This window comes from Anguilla rostrata, chromosome 6 (genome assembly GCF_018555375.3).
Source record: "Anguilla rostrata isolate EN2019 chromosome 6, ASM1855537v3, whole genome shotgun sequence".
In the NCBI taxonomy this organism is placed as follows: Eukaryota; Metazoa; Chordata; class Actinopteri; order Anguilliformes; family Anguillidae; genus Anguilla; species Anguilla rostrata.
Window position 1 is genome coordinate 48,903,306 of NC_057938.1, and position 16,986 is coordinate 48,920,291.

The 16,986-nt window shown below is 44.1% G+C and overlaps 1 protein-coding gene across 2 annotated transcripts; it reads left to right on the forward strand.

Moving 5' to 3' along the window:
- Nucleotides 1-10,791: 10,791 nt before the first annotated feature.
- rpl7l1 (ribosomal protein L7-like 1) lies at nt 10,792-15,390 on the forward strand. 2 transcript variants are annotated; one of them, XM_064340247.1, is made up of 7 exons: nt 10,792-10,930; nt 11,673-11,781; nt 11,972-12,135; nt 12,271-12,408; nt 12,898-13,007; nt 14,193-14,404; nt 14,676-15,390. In XM_064340247.1, exons 1-6 carry the CDS (start codon nt 10,887-10,889, stop codon nt 14,399-14,401), a joined length of 774 nt encoding a protein of 257 aa, XP_064196317.1. In that variant the 5' UTR covers nt 10,792-10,886; the 3' UTR covers nt 14,402-14,404; nt 14,676-15,390. The 2 variants fall into 2 exon arrangements, with proteins under 2 accessions (XP_064196317.1, XP_064196318.1); XM_064340248.1 differs by lacking the exon at nt 10,792-10,930 and adding an exon at nt 11,189-11,276.
- Nucleotides 15,391-16,986: the final 1,596 nt, after the last annotated feature.

The window sequence follows — 16,986 nt, forward strand, 5'->3', positions numbered from 1 at the left end:
TCTTCAAAAACAACGACAACAACAAAAACTATCCGGACACATAAGGCACGTCCTTCCGTGTAATGCGGAACTACGGAATATCAAGCTGTATTGTTTTCACCAGGGGGGCCCAAACCCCTATTCTTTTTAAGAGGCTGAGAACCGTTAATGGGTGTCTCATGACAATCTATCGCCTGCGTTTCCTGCCTCGCGTTACATGTCAATACTGTGACCACTTCAAAGGGATTTCTGGTCAGGAGGAGGAAGTGCGTTGAAACCGCCCTTCTGCCAAGAGGATCTTGTTATTGTAACATGAGCGAACGAGGTGGCGTAAGGGGGGTGGGGGGGCTGAGGCAGATACGGGGAAAAAAATACGGCTCCTGCATTATCGGAGGCGGGTCGGACTCCGGCGCGCTTCGCCGTTGACGGCGTTACCGCGACGACGCAATCGCGCTGGTTTACCGGCTCTCCCCGAGGGAGCCCATCCCGTGGTCACCCTCCAGTCACAGGTGCTAATAGGTGACCCATTTACGTAATTAAGGGTTTTGATTGGGGGGGGGCTTGAGAGACGTAGGACCAGGAAGGGCCTTCTGATGTGATACGCTACGAATGGATGCAGTTCAAATTCGAACCCGATTCAAAGCAACAGCACTGCCGTTTTTTTTCCCAACTGCGCAGCTCGTACGCAGAACCGGAGGGTGGGAACCTGCTCCTAAAACCCTGCTTACACGCTGAAGTGCTGCTGCTTCCTCAGGTAGGTGGGGCGGGGGGGGCGGGCTCTGCAGTAAGAGGTGTGAAGGACTAAATAAACACGCTCGGTAAAGTCAACCGCTCCGAGCCTTCACGTACCTTTTAGTTGTTGACATAAGTAAGAACAGCTTTCAATAACGTTTTTTTATTGGTTTTTTTCCCCCCAAAGGGAAAGTTTAAAATGTCAGTTATCGACCCCTTGGGCTAACAAAATGGTACGGCAAGCCAAATAAAATCACAGAATTGCTAAATAAAATATTAATCTATTATTAACTGTCCAAAATACATGGATAACTAGAGAGAATGCACTCAGTAGTGTGCAGACCTCTGCCAAGGCACTACAGTCTCCCCCCTCACATGAATGTGCACAGAAAATGTCTTGGCAATCCAGTCGTAACTTTTTGAGATGTGTTATGGCTGATGGTGACGCTAGGGGGAAGGTCATGGGGTCACCAAAATCAATACGTTTCTTCCTCTTGGGAACACGAATGAGCGCAGCAAATTTCATGGCAATTCAGCAATTGCTTTGCCAGATACGTCAAACAAAATCTGTAAGTTTGGTCTGATGGTGGCGCTAGAGGAAAGGTTATGGGGTTACCAAAATCAATAGGTTTCTTCCTCTTGGGATCATAATTGTGCACAGTACATTTCATGGCAAAACAAAAAAAAATCACTTCTCCAGATAAGTTGGACAAACGAACAGATGGACAGACGTCATTACATAACCTCCTTGGCAAAGGTAATTACATCTAAAGGAAACTGCGAGTTTCGAGCAAGCACAGCTTGCGCGAAATTCCGCTAAGCCACAATTTCACCTCGAAAATTCCTTGACCGCGCAACAGTCAGTGAGTTGGCGGCGGACGCAAATCCGAGATTTATGGAGCATCATAAAATTCAACCGACAAACGCCGTCAAAATTCATTCATACTTTGTCGACGGGGGACCGAGCCCAAAACTGCATTAGCCGCTGGCAAAGTGAGCCCTAATGCAACGTGCTGGAATGCAAAGTGTCCGTTACGTAGCGCAGAACGAATGGACGGCGACCAAGATTCGCAGGCTCATCTGGGCCTGCAGCAACACCCGCGCGGGACGCAGTAAAAACCCAACGCTGGAACGCCGTCCCGGGTTCCGCGGATCCGCGCAAAAAAAAAAAAAAAGGAGCACGCATCGCCGGTTTTACTGCAATTTACGAGCTCGTTTACGAGCTCGAGGGGGCGCGGCGAGGGGGCGCGGCGAGGGGGCGCGGCTCGTGCGCTGGCGCGAGCGGAACCCGGCGTGCGGCTACCGGTGCGGCCGCGGTCTATTTCGGGTTACTTCGGGGACCGAACAAACGGAGGACTCTTTTTTTTTTTCTTTCAGAATCCACACTTGTTTTTTTCGGTTTATCCTCGTCCCCTTTCTCGTTGCCGGTGTTCCCCACACGTCGCTTATCTGGGGCCCTCGGAGGCCGTGACCATGGAGCTCCGTTCCAGGTGCAGGATTCTGAAGGTGAGAGGGCCATGAAGGCCGGCCGGGGCGGTGGTGGTGGTGGGGGGGGGGGGGGTGTCCCGCTAGCCACCCACTGGGCGTAGCCAAAGACCCTGCCCCCACTCCGCTGTGCCATGCCTCCCCCCTGAGTCACTTATCGGCGCTCAGGTAAAGCGCGGCGGTGAGCGCCAGGCCGCCATATTCCCGCCACTACAGCCGTGCCAACGCGATCTCTCCAGAGCTTCTCTGTGTTTTGGTTTTTTTTTTTTTTTTTTCCCACACCAAGGAAAACATCCAGACTGTATTTACAGGACCTTAAAATCAAAACCAAAAAAAAAAAAAAAAGAGAGAGAGAGGACCCAACCGACTGCACGGGCTTGAAAACAAACAAGAGGAGCCAGAGGGGAAAAAAGACGGGAGGAGTCACCGGACTCGGCCCCTCCAGCGAGGCCTCCGCGGCGGCGCGGCGCTAGCTGCAGCACCAGCTCCCGGGACATCGTGTACTGTATGGTCTATAAAGCAAACGGCCTCATCCCAGCGCCGCAGCTGCAGCGTCCGCGCAAAAAAAAAAAACTCTCCCAGCGTGCTCCTTTCAAAGGGATGTCTTTAACGAGCTGCACGCTCGCCCCACTGTCCACACCGAAAAAGCAGCTAATTCAGAACTAAGATGGCAAGCTTTAATGTGAAATCCCCTCTTGCGGCTTCTTCACAAGTCTGGCTCAAGGTAAACTTCAACAGAAACACAGAGGGCCTAGTTCACTATGACCTTCAGCAGCATGTGCAATACCTTTCGGCACAGGCAAGACTAATAGCACAACCAAATGACTGGTGCAAAACGAATAGCATCATCGGTCATGTTATTGGTCTTGCATGTGCTAAAACGTTTCACGTGTGCTAAAAGACTTAGTAAACCGGGCTCAGAATGTGCTGCAAAAGCGTCTCCCTCTCCTCAGCGCAGTAACACCTCAAAAGTGCACCGCTGTTGCACCCTGCACAGTGTTTCTGGCGGGTCCTTGGGTTGTGCATCAGGTTGAAGCGTTAGCATTAGCGCCTAGCGCAGCGATACACCGTCTCAGCCCAAGCAGTGTCTGTGCTGACTGGGGTTAAGGGTCAACGCACAGTTGGGCCCAGCTTCACCCAGGGAGGGAGGGGTTCGGTTGGCAGGTTCCATCCCCCCCTCCAAAATCTCACCGCACGTGTGACGTTGCTGTGGTCAAAATTCAATGAAAAACAGTTTTTAAATGTAATTAATAAACATTTCTTATTAATTAAAAAAAAATTTTTTTCAAGAGAATATTTGCACCAACTGTTTTTATTTCCTATTCTACATTGAGTAGAACCTCAACTCCAGATTAGTCATAGAAAACTTTGTTGCCTTGTACCATTTGTAAACTGTAAGATAACAAAATTACAGAGTTAATTTTTTTTGAAGTCCTCCATTTAAGACCTCACGTTGACCTCACAAAAAGGAACCAAACAGAAACAGTAACCAAATGTTTTCGCTTTAAACGAGCTAAATGACGCAACATCTTCATTCACTAAAAAGAGTGAGATTACTGAAACATCCTGAGAACAGCCTACACGTTGCTTTGGTTACTGTACGAAGACATTTTTCTCTGCTACATTGTCGAGGAGAGCAACCTTAAAATTTCCCTCATCTCCAGCCAGAACACTGCTTCTGCAGGCTGGTATTACTGTGATAATGTCAGTAAAGCGTATTGCAGATTATCTGCCAGATTAGAAATGATAGAACTGTATATTAAACTGTTTTATGCGGGTCCAGAAATGGAGATTTATTGTCAATATTAAATTTATGATATGTGCCTGCACATGGAAGCAATCCCAAAGCCAAAACCAATGTATCAAAAAGTTTATTTTCACGAGCACATAGAGCAAAAATTTATATTTCCCGATAGCTTCACTTCATCTTCTCAGCAGTACAGCCATCTAAGTGTAGTAAACTGAATCAGCACTTGCACAATCTTATTCAGTACAAGAACTTCATTGAATGTATACCGGAAATGGGTTGAACACTGTACTTTCCACCACCCACTTATTTCACAAGTTCATTTAATGTCAAAAGGAGATTTACTACAACCCAGCATGACACCAGCACAACGGTGACTAAATTAACACTGTGCCCAAAAGACCCACAACACTGGACCCCTATTTTTCCATTTTGTGACTTTCTGTTCGTAAACCTAGTGTGTGAACACGCACTGTTCGGCAAATAAGCTTACATGTGGCTAAGCTGTGGATTTTCCACATTTTCAACAGGTTGTGAAACGCGACTGAAAGGGTCCCGGCCATATTTGAGCCGTTAAATACCTGACCATGTTTTTTTTTTTTTTTTGTTTTTTTTAAAGTACTAAGTTTCTTATTTTTTTAGATTTCAAAATGCGCGTCACTCCGCGGCTAATGCGAGCGCGGACGCAGGAGAACATGCCCGAGCTCCGAGCTCCCTTTTGTTGCAGCACCGCAGCCTGAAACGTCACCCGTGGATAAGGAAGTTCAGGAAGTTCAAGATCTGAGGGAAGAGCTCGGGGGCTGGTGGGAGTAGCAGGCTTTAATGTGTTCAATAAGGCGACGGACCCCTCTAACCCCCCTCCCGCCCCCCCGCCCCCCCCGTCCCCCCGGCATCCACAGCAGAAAATGGCTGAAGGCTGAAACACCCAGCGCCTCGGTCCCCGCCCCCCCCCCCACCGCTTTCCACGCCGTTAACCTGTTCGGATTGCCTTAATGTAATCTGATTTCTGTGAATGCCGTGGTGACGGCTGTGAAAGGCAAGCGTGTCGCGGATCGCCCTCGCCGTGCTCATCGCCATGATCTAGTTTCAGTGAACGCTGCGATGGTTTAGCCGTGCGGACAGCCCAGCCGTGCCGCAGTTCGCCTTCGCGGTGCGTAAAGGTATCGGGGCACCCCCCCACCCCTCCCCCCCCGCCCCCCAACACACCCCCCCCACCCTTTGCTCCTCAGTCACTTTCAAGAACCCAAGATGCTCAGTGGGGTGGCATAGCTTCAGGTGCTAAACCAGATTTGCAGTATTAAAAAAAAAATTCCTGGAGCTCACGTGAGGTTTTTTTTTTTTTTTTTTAACGCGGAAACACGCGACGCGAGAAACTGGCAGCCAGCTACGGCCCCCGAGGAGAAGGCTTACTATGGTTTATTCGGCCGCTCGGTGACTTAAAACGGATCCGCCGCGATGGAGCGCACCGAAAAACCCGGCGGGGCGCGACGCCGCGGCCCTCCAGGGCGGGACGCGCGACGCGGCGTCATCGTCGCGCTCGCGTCCCCACCTCAAGCGAGGCCTGTCACACGCCACTCAAACTCCGCTTTGCCGGTCTGCAACGCCAGAACAGAAAAGTACAATTTGCTGATGATCCCTGATTAATTCCAAAACTTTTTATCGAGCCAATAACTACCCAAATGCTAGCACAAATGTTTCATTGCCACAACCAGGTAGCAACATTGCTGGGAACGTTTTGCGTTAGCTGGGTAACGATGTGCTCCTATTATGTAATGTAAAATAAATGTAATGTAATCCTCATATTATTTTCACCACTTTGCCTCACAACTTCTTCGTCACACTGGCCAGCTGCTGCATGCCCAGTGAGATAACCTGGTCCTGGGTCTGTTCAGCCTTCACCCACTAATCAAATTTTACCTGTGATAAAGTCATCATCATAAAGCTCTTCAGAGGCCAATCGACATTAAGGCAATGCAAAAATTACAGCTGACAAAACATGAAGGGGGAAGTGAAAGCAAGACTAAATTACAACTGACCAATGTTTTTTAACTTTGTAAAATAAATTATAGGTACAGTATGACTTACAAGTCTAAATAATATACTTATTAAAAAATAAAACGAAAAAAAAGATTAAAGATTTAAAAAACTCCTGCTATTAAACTTTATTTGTTAATCACCAAAGCTTGAAATTTTCCCTATGTCCCTCAATAGCAACCAAAGGAAAGCTTTAATTGCAAATCCAACCTACCTCTAAAGCTTTAAATACCCAGATTGCCAACAAGCTGTAACATTACACAAACACATGAGCCACTGGAAGGCCCGCAGAAAACTGCTGGTCTTTGAGCCAAAACTTTTGCAGCGGCAATGTGACCGTGTGCACTTTTGAACTTTCCTGCAAGACGTAAACACTTTTTCAACCTGCTCGAAATTACTCTAGGGGTGACTGTTAAAAGCACGCTATGGTTGAAAGCTCCTGCAAAAACCTAAGACTACAAAATAAAAATTAAGATTTGAGGGATAACGCACGGGATGGGGAAAAACACCTCAAACTCTCGCGCGCGAGGGGCTTCGAGTCCGTTTACTCCTTCGCTTGTCCCGATAAGAAATGGAGCGGGGGGCTCCGAGCTAGGGGTTAGCTCGCGCGCGCGCGCGCTTTCGTCGGCTCTTGCAGGCTCCCTCCCTCCCGCGCTCTCCCTGCCCCCACACATTCTCACAGTCTGCAGTACTGGCTTTTTTTCCAGGGAGAGGAGAATGTAGGTCAGCTCTCTGACGGCTGTATAGCGGCCCAGCAAAGCGCACTGCTACGAGCTGCGGAAGCACTGCTTCTCGCGCGGTCCCGCGCTACGCAGGCCAGGACAGCAGAGCTACGGCCGCGCTGCCCTGCTCTGCACATAGGAAAGCACATGCAAGCTATTCCCGTACACTCACTTGCATTGTTTTGAATTCATTTTTCATTTAAATCCCATTAAGTGCGCACAAAAAATGCACGGTCTGCTGTTCAGTTAGCGGAAAATACACTGTTGACGTGCAAAAGCAGGCCAACTGGCATAACCTCTTTTGACCTCAGGTGCACGCATAACACGACGTTATCAACGGGAAGTTCGTGATTGTGGCGGACTGGCACACAGCTTCAAGTGTGTATTTTTTTAAAAATGGAAAGTACTTTGTTCGTATAATAAGAAAACACTTATTTGCACATGAATGGAATTACAAACTTGGCACAGCAAGGAAAAATAAAAAAATATGCCATAAAATTACAGGGGTACACAGCACTGCTGTAATCATAGCCAGGCAATCAGAGAACCAAATACCACTCGCAACAGAAGTATGCACAAAAACCATAAATATATGACCTTGGGATTGAATAAAATGATAAAGATCTGTAAACACTGGGTCCCGACTAGAAATAAGGGACCTCCAGAAGCTCTATATTCTGTAACACTATAATATATTCTGTAATTCTGGAAACTGAAATAGATTCATATGTTTGTAGTTGAGTCACTGAAATTGGAACAGGCTGGTATGCCTTCATATGAAATTAGATTAAACAAAGTTTACAATGGGAGTGAACTGAAAGGAACTTCAAAATTGCATTTTTGAGAGGAGCAATCATTCATTCAAATTGAGAGGAAAAATATTTTTGATTTAAAAAATTACAGAACTGGACCTAACCCTCAAAAAACTAATGCTGTAGGCTATCACTTGTTAAGTTCTAAAACTGAGTACAGAGAAGGATGAATTGAGACGTATCAACATTTTAATGGTTTCATTACAAATTTTGGGCCAAGTGTTACCTGAGCCCCAAACCAGATGAAAAAACCAGTTCATCCTTCAACTGTAATACAAAACAATGCCCCAACTGCTGGACTAATACTCTCAAATTACTGCTCATAGAATTACCAAATGGTCACATAACCAAGCATTTTTACGTACAAATTGTGAAAACAAGTTGTTATGCTTTCAATTGCCACAATTCATTTAATTATTCTCTCACATAAATAATGTGCATAGGTACAAACTGCATTTAATTTGCTATAACATGTTATAACCCTACCATTTCTTACTCTTAATTTGTAAAGGAAAACAGTGCTATAGCAGTTGAATGCTTTTTATTTGATTTGAAAATGTAGCTCCCTTGTGTATCAGAAACACACCTTGCAAAAACATAAACATGAATCTGAGCTAACTGGAAGCAGCCATCTCCACAAAGCAAATTAACGCAATGATCTTAGAACTGCCACAATCCAACAACTTTCTCTGTGATTCAATTATTCTGAATCACAAATGAAAAAAATATATCCAACAAATTCATGATCACGACCCTGTGCTTGTTTGTACGTGTAGAGCCAACGCTACGCAGAACGAGCAAAACAAAGTTTTGAACAGAAATATTTACAGCGGGATTAGAAAAGTAGGCGTGCGTGCACCTTGTTGTTGGTAGAATGCATGGTGTTGCTAAGGTGTTGTGTGGCTAGCTGACAACCTCGCAAACGTGTTTGTATTAGCTAGACGGCATACCAAACACAAATATTACCACATACACTGCCCTTGTTATAATGACCTTTTCCATGTATGCATTCAAAATGGGGTGGCCGATCTAGGTAGTTCAGCTATTATTTTCCTTGTGTATTATGGATGACTAAGCGAAGACGTTCGTTAGCTCGCTAGTCTAGCTGAGTGGACTATCGTGATTTACTAGCTAGCTGCTTTGCTAGTGTATGAGGAAATGCTCTGATTTAACAACCTAAGTTAACCAGAAACAATTTGGAATGCAACTACCGCAGATGATTAGATAGTTAGCCAATAATACAGTGGCCTTGGATATTTCTAATAAATAGTTTAAACAGGTACAATCGTAACTTATTGTTATCTAGATATAAACCCGGACATAACTTCCACGTTCGCTCAAGATACGTTAGCAAAATAACGTATCTACCTAGCTAACGCAGCGTTAGCTAGCTGACCAACTGCAGTAACTTCACATATTGACATTAAAATGTTCGGCATAACTGTTAGACAATAGCGTAAAAAGTATTATCTTTCTAGATTAAAAAGGTAATTCAACTGATATGTAATAACACAAATAGTTGTGTGAGGCTTACCTGTTTTCGTGCTTCGCGTAGGATCCCTTTTTGACAATGTGCGAGACGATTATGCATGCATTCACATGCAAATATGTTTGACATGTAAGCCGTCTTGTTGGTATTCGATCAGTGGTTCTTGCAAATCTGTTGCCGGCTGTCACCCTAACTTACCTATCTACGCTTGCTGTATAAATAGACAGACAGTCAGCTAATTAGCGAAATCTTACGGTTATTTACGAGCTAGCTTTACAGACCAATTTACAGTGTTACGCTTCGCTAACTACATGTAGCTAGATAACACACTGTTACTGTTGTTAGCTCGCTCCCTCACTAGCTAGCAGTTAGCGAATTCAGAACCTGCTTCCCAAATTCCTTTTTGCTGCAGAGCTTCATTTGTCTCCATGCACTTTATCTCCTGCATAAAATAACGGTAGATACGGTATTGTTCATTTTCAATTTCCACGCTCTTTCATATTTGTCACTGGTGATACAGCTGTTGTTTATATATCTTTATTTCTCGCTCGGCTCTCTCCACTCCGCCATTTTCGTCCTCTGCACAAACAAACAGGGCAGCGCCGCGGCACCGCGCACGCACAGCGACGCTCGGCAGAGTGAAGGGGCGCGCTCGCCTCAGGAAGATGCGTGAATGACTGCAAACAAAACTTCAAACAAACGAGGCGAATATTTGTTAATATTTTCTGAAATAAAAAAAATGCACATATATAACGCAATATTAAAACAGTATTTGAAGAATAATTTAGTGTATTTGTTTAATATGCGCTGGACCGATATCTGATATTTCCCGTTTCTTAAATCTGCAGTAAATGTTAGTATGCAAAAAAAAAAAAAAAAAACACTGAGAAGCGTTTACTGTAATGCAAAAGACCGAATATCCCAACATTCTGGCTCGCAGTATTGTCTCAAAATAATTTTACAAAATAAGGTTAAGATGTTTTAAAAAAACAAATCACCGTTCTGGTGACACACATCAAGAGAGTATGTGTCTACTGGTATATGTGAATCGTCGGCTACAGTGTTTGCAGATTTGCATGCTGGAGTATAAAGTTGAAATAATTCCAGTGTAGTCTCTTAAATTGACTGGTACACGCTTGTGTTCTCGTTCTTCGCTGTGGTGGTTCAAAGTACTCACATTAAAGGGGTAACTCGTGGCTATGTTCTCAATTTCAGTAGTATTTATTACAATAGATGCCGTGTGAGACTTTCGTCATCCTGACATAGCCTTCTCAGAATATTCGTTTGAACAGAAATGCCCAACAAGGAGTTCAATAGCAGCAATACATTTACTGACCCATCAAGTATTGTTGATATCACATAATGACCAGCGCCAGAAAATATCTCATATCTGCCTTATTATTTTCTCTCTCTTGCCCACACATGGCTCTATCACGCTCCCTGGTGTTGTGCAAAATGATGTTCCGTTCGCTTTTTTGGAGATTACTGGTAGCTCTGAGGAACACACCGACGACCCTCAATAAATAAGAAGCATGAATATGTTACAAGATCTGTATATTAACGACCGCTTAAAATACGGTATATTATAATTCTCTGACCGGAATCTTCAGAAGAGTATCTTAGTCTAATGGGAAAATCTTGTATTACCAATGCAGATTTTAAAACGAATTATTAGGAGTAAATAACTCGTCTTCAATTTGTTCTCTTTTATTTTGGAAGTGCAGTTGCAAAATAAAGTGTAAAATATTTTAGTGCAAACCAATTTTGTTTACGCATACCCTGTCACATGCAGTGAAAACACGATCTACCACTGCATTTCACTTCGTACTCCAGCTCTGTAGATGGCAATGGGGTGCACATGAGAGCACCAAGATGACATCATTTTCATGCGACATAAACACGTCTCGAAGGTAAAGATGGCAGAGTCTGAGTAAGTGATCCATTTACTTTATGTTTCATCTCAATCCATCCCGTAGTTTAGAAGCGGTATATTTAACAAATCCAAGTTGTATATCATCGTTTGTCTGAATATAGTTTCTGAGGTACAATATTTTCTCAATTGCATCAAAGTATAGAATATAAGGAGCCCTGGTGTACAGAACTGTTTCACGTGTGGTAACTGCAACCTAGCCATCAGTTGGTATGCCTCAAAAAGCCGTTTTGTATACTGTACGTTGGGTCAAAGTAGTAATAACCGTAGACGTGCTCATTAAACGCGTTGTTTATAGCTGCGAGTAACTTTTCGTTGATCTAATATTGATGCAGGTCATCATCAGGTAACGTATAGGCTACTTTTAGCTAATGCAATAAGGTAGCGTACTTATTTACCCTGCGTCTAAGTGAAGCTAAATTATCTATTTTTTCGCACAGATTACTGGAAAATGGTCATTTCTGGAAATGATTTTGCATAGCTACTTAAGTATCCAGTTGCCGAACTTATTTAGCGAGCTAGCTAGCCAACCACGTAAGTGTTAACTTCATGCCAATAAATTGATGTATGCAAGTTAACGTTAGATGTCAAACTCTTTAAACTCCTTGTCGGAACAAACAAGTACACACCCATGTCGAATGTCAAGAGACATGGAACCCTGACACCCATCATTGGCATGTAGTTGGAATGGGTTGTATTGCACATACTACAGTTTTCACTTGAAGTTGTTTTGTACATTTAGGGCGAAGAAAGTGATCAAGCTGGTTCCAGAAAATCTCTTGAAGAAGAGGAAGGCGTATCAAGCTATCAAAGCCACACAGGCCAAGCTAGCTTTACTTGAAAAAAGAAAGGTAAGTCAGTCTGAAACAACATCATGCTACAGTATCAAATTTTCACTGTTTATAAATGAACCTGTAACTTAGAAAATGGCATTTCTGCTCACTGAAAACTCCTAGCAATAAATTGGCCTGAATTAAGTGGGTCTGTCTGACCATGGCAAATGCAGCTACCCTGAACACTGTGTGTGTGTGTGTTTTACAGGTACAGAAAGGCCGACCTTTGAAGTTCAAGCGTTTGGAAGAGTTCCTGAGAAACAGCAAGCGGAAACACCGCGATGAGACGCGCTTGAGGAGAAATGCCCACAGGCCACCGCCGGCACTGCCGCCCGCCAAGAACCGCCTGGCCTTCGCCGTCCGAATCCGGGAGTAAGAATCCGGGTCCCGGGCCTCGCGGCGCCCTCTTGGGGTGCTCGGGCCTAGTCTCGCTTGGGACGAGTTGACTGGTGTCCGTCGCGTGTGCGCCTGTTTTAAAGTGCTTATGTTGTCGTTCCTTTTGCGCAGGATCAAAGGCGTCAGCCTCAAGGTCATGAAGGTCATTCAGATGTTGCGACTGCGGAAGATCTTCAGCGGATCCTTCGTCAGGATCAACAAGTGCTCCATGGAAATGCTGAGGACTGTGGAGCCGTACGTGGCCTGGGGGTAAGTGGACCTGCTCCTTTTCTGCGACAGGTGGGCCTCTTCTTTCCGTAAGGAGCGCTTGACTCTGGGCTGCTGGGAGGCTCGTCCCGTTAAGACGCTTCTCCAGTGTCGTTCATGGTCAGGCACACCGTTTTCACGTAGATGCAGCGTGAAGCTGAGCGGAGAGCAGTCATCGTCTAGCGGAATTAATTTTATTGTAAAACTGGGCGCATTTTCAACATCGCCGCTTACATGAGAAGCTCCTCCTGCTTGTCCCTGGATGTTCCTGCTTTTCTACGCTTGTGGTACTGTCCTAGTAGGTAGTCTAATGGTGGGTTCCTGTCTGTTTCCTGCATACATACCCACGTGACTTTTTGCTGTGAAGGGAGCAGAACAGTGCGTCCATGATGTTTGATGAAAATCATTCTCCCAAAGATGAGAAGTTCAGTTTGCACAGTATTAATGTGCTGTCTGTTCTGATGTTTGACATTGTTTTTCTGTCCTCAACAGGTTCCCAAATCTAAAGTCAGTGCGTGAGCTGATCCTCAAGAGAGGACAGGCTAAGATTAACAAGCGAAAGGTTCCTCTAACTGACAACGCTGTCATTGAACAGCACTTGGGTAAGAACACATTCACTTGCATATAACACAGTCTTGCATATTGACGTCTGTAATGTAACAGTGACACCATTAAAATTTAAAATGTACACATAGAACTACTGTCATCAAAGGAAAAATGTATGCCAGTCTTATGTGGTGAGAAGTTTTGTGTCTGTTGATGATGAGCTGCGAAGCCAGGCTTGGGATATAATTACTTTCCCTTTTAATTGTCCTGCAGATTGTCACAACAGAGTGCAAACTGGCTGTATTTCAGACAGATTATAAAAGGCAGAAGACAGCAGTCCATGCAGACCGCTCAGTCTTGCCAGCCAGTCGACCATTTGTAATTTAAAGCATGTGTTGTTGTTCTGACTGCCAGGGTGCTATTGTCATAATGTCAACTGTCATTCTTGGAATTCATTCTTGATTTATTTTCGGACACCCGTGATAGTTAAGGGTTTTTATGGTAGCATGACATAGGATTTGAGATACTAAAAGAGTGGGTGCGGGCTCATATCCGAGCGAAGTTGATGACGGCAAATCGCAATATATAAATGTTTAATGTGAACTGCAACACAACTGTCAATCATACAACTTGTACTTCGGTTTGGTGGAGGACATGTCTAGCCAGAATGTCTTTGTACCAGTGATTTGCTGCTAAGTGGTTTTATTAACTGATGATAATTTCACACTGTTGGAATGGCAGCCTGTTGAGTGTGCAGTTAATGGAAACATTTAGGTAATGCAACAGACAAATTTATATATAATTCTGGAGGCAGTTTTGTCAAAAATTGTTATACCTTTCATTGTGTTTTAGGAAGAGGTTAATGGCTCTAGTTTTTAAAAAATGTGCATGTTCTCTGCTCTGGTTGGTAAAGGGCAATTATCACTTTCAGCTGCAAGACTGAAGGAAAAAACAGGTGGTGAACATGCAGTGGTGACATTTGGTGGGGTGTGCTGCAGAATATTTAGTTACTCATTACTATTATGGCAACACGTTCCTCAGTGGAACGGTTTTCTGAAGAGCTCATCTCCGTCTCATCGCGTTGAATATTTAACAACAGTAGCAGTTGAGACGGTTTAAACACTGAACGCCGTCACACTCTTGTATAACATACAGACGGGTGTGAGGAAGGAAGGCCGGATTAGTGGAAGGTGACGGCTAGAAAGTGTTGGGTTGAGTCGTGACTTAATCTGCCCTCCTAGGTAAGCACGGGATTATCTGCCTGGAAGACTTGATCCATGAAATCTACTCCGTCGGGAAGAACTTCCGCGTGGCCAACAACTTCCTGTGGCCATTCCCGCTGTCGGTGGCCCGGCACGCGTCGAGGGACAAGGCCGGGTTGCTACGGGAGATCGGCGAGCCTGGCGCCAGAGGTGCAGACATCAACAGAGTCGTCAGGCAGCTCAACTGATTGGTGAGTGTGGACGTTCTTTAGCCAATAAGGAGAGAGGGTACTTTGAGATCTTTAATCCTTTGAACAGTAGGTTTTTTGGAATGTATTTTTTATTGTCTAGAAAAATTCTAGAACTCCATTGCTTTAACTTACCAGAAGTGATTATTACATCAGCATTAGAATGTTCAGTTAGGAGCATTCTAATCACATATTGGTAAACCTCAAAGGGTTAACTGGTGATGGAAATGTGTTGTAATCAGATGGTGAAATATTTTTTTTCTCGTCATTCTAGAGCATTGCAAAGACTTGTCTCCACCTGATGTACAGCCGCACTCACCCACAGACATATTCCATGACTGAGGAGAAGAATCCTCAGATTTCAACGGGACCCTGTCTTGCCTTGTGGAACGGAAACGGGTTTTTTGTCATTCAAGAGCATCACAGGTTCCTGTCCACCTGATGTACAGACAATATTTAGCCACCGATTTATGCTGTGACCAGCTGAGCAGAATTTACTTCAGATTTCACCTGGTCTTGCTTTGTTGGAAGGAAAGGACATAATTTGTATAGCCGTCAAATCCACAAAGGAAAAAAATTCCACATGGACGAAGGCTGATTTTCCTCACCAATGTTTGAAAGCAGTGCATCCAAAATTCCCCCATGAAAGAGAAAACTTGAAGATTGGAACAATATTGGAGCTGGGCTTGCTGTAAAGGATTGCACCCTATCCCAATGGCAACTGAGCTAATTGAGATGTTGCACCACAGCATGTAAAGCTTGAAAACGAATGCATCAAATTAGCGTGTGCTTTACCCTGTCAGATGATGGTAAACGTGTCTTCATTCTTGTGCTGATTTGTGTTGCCATCTCAGTGACCAGTGTATGTGTATGTGCTTTTCAATAAGTGCATATCCAAAGCACTATCTTTTTCAGAAAGACTATGGAAACATTTGACACCTACACTGCCCTGTCTATTTGGATATTCAATAAACTTACCTTCTTGTTTATTTTGTTACCATTGTGGTTATATATTTATGATTGTATGTCTAGTACCAGTCAACTTTGACCGGTATACGTCTTCCTGTTTTTTGGGGTCTTTGTTAATTGTTCTTTTAATCTTTAATCTTTCAGCACAATGTTGCTTTAAGAAGCAACCACTGGTTTCATAAACAGCCTCGCTGAACAAGTAGGTCCTGTACGTACAGAGAAATTGTGGATTTGCCATAGTAACCGTAGGTTTAAATTCACCTCCTCCTGTTTAAGCCTTCTTGTAATTTTTTCATTAAGATGCTCTTGACTTTTGTCCGCAGCACATTTTTCAGATGTGTGACAAAATAAAAATCACACATTTAATCAAGATTCCTGTAAGATTAGTAGGAAATCCCATTATGCAGGGTGCAGAGGACTTGAGGTAATTTGTGATTGGTCAATACCCTGTCCAATCAGGCTCTTCTGTGTGAGACTCTTAAAGGGGGTGGGAGGAGCTTTCTATTTATGTAACATGTTAGCTATAATTCTTTTCTGCATGGTATGCCAGTGGCTGCTTTGTGTGTCACATTCATTTTAGTGAGGAGATGAGTCATACTGCCTAACTGAAGCCTTTTCAGTGAGGTATGATGCAGCTAAAAGCAACCACAACTGCTGCTTTGAGTGGAAGAAGCAAAATGATGAAACCGTCCTGAAGGTTTCCTCAGCCTTGAGCAATTTTGTGATGCGGTTTCCGCAGCACCACTGCAGAATTTGTCTTCACTGGAAATGTTTACCAGAATTTGCTTTATCTTGCAAGAACCCAGCATCATATGGCCCTGATTGACTGCATAGAGCGTTTATGCCTACGGCCAGGTCTGTGGCACAGATAGTGTTCACTTCAAATGACTGCTAATTGTATCGGAATGGAAAATACTAATTCCCGTTTTCTGTTTTCAAACACTGCAAAGGATTGTGACCTTAAGGATGGTCAGCCACCACAACTCAGTTGTTCTTCCAAAATGACTGGGCATTTAATTAACAGGAGTATGTGGCACTTCAGTGCTTAAGCTCACAGCTTATTTATAGTGTGTACTAAATAAGAAGTTCTATCGTTGATTAGTGTTTACAGAATGAAGTTCTATTGGTAGAGCACAACCTTCCTCTACCAGTTTTGTTATGGAACCAGCTCTTATACAAATTAATTCAGAAGGGGAAACACAAGTTTAGCCCTCGCAGGGAACTTGGCCAGCAAAATATGTTACTCCTGGCTGCGTAAACACTAATTTTGGACATAAAATTATACCCTATTTCAACAAATGTCATTATAGACATGGATGTCTACTCTTGAGGAAATAAGGATGACAACAAGGCAGGACAGCCTTTCTTGAATTGGACGTCTAGAAGGCCAAATGTGCTCTACAGGGTTGATGAGCAGCTTCCGTAACATTTGTGAACACGATAATTATCTGTAAGGCTACTGGAAGTGAATTATGGAAGCCTGTTTTTCTGGTCAAACAGTGGTGTCTGTTTGGACTCGCTGCAACTTTTGTGGTGCAAGACCTGTCAGTTATTTCAAAAGATAGCCCCCCCCCACCCCCACCCCCCTTAGTACACACTTCTACACAGTGCACACA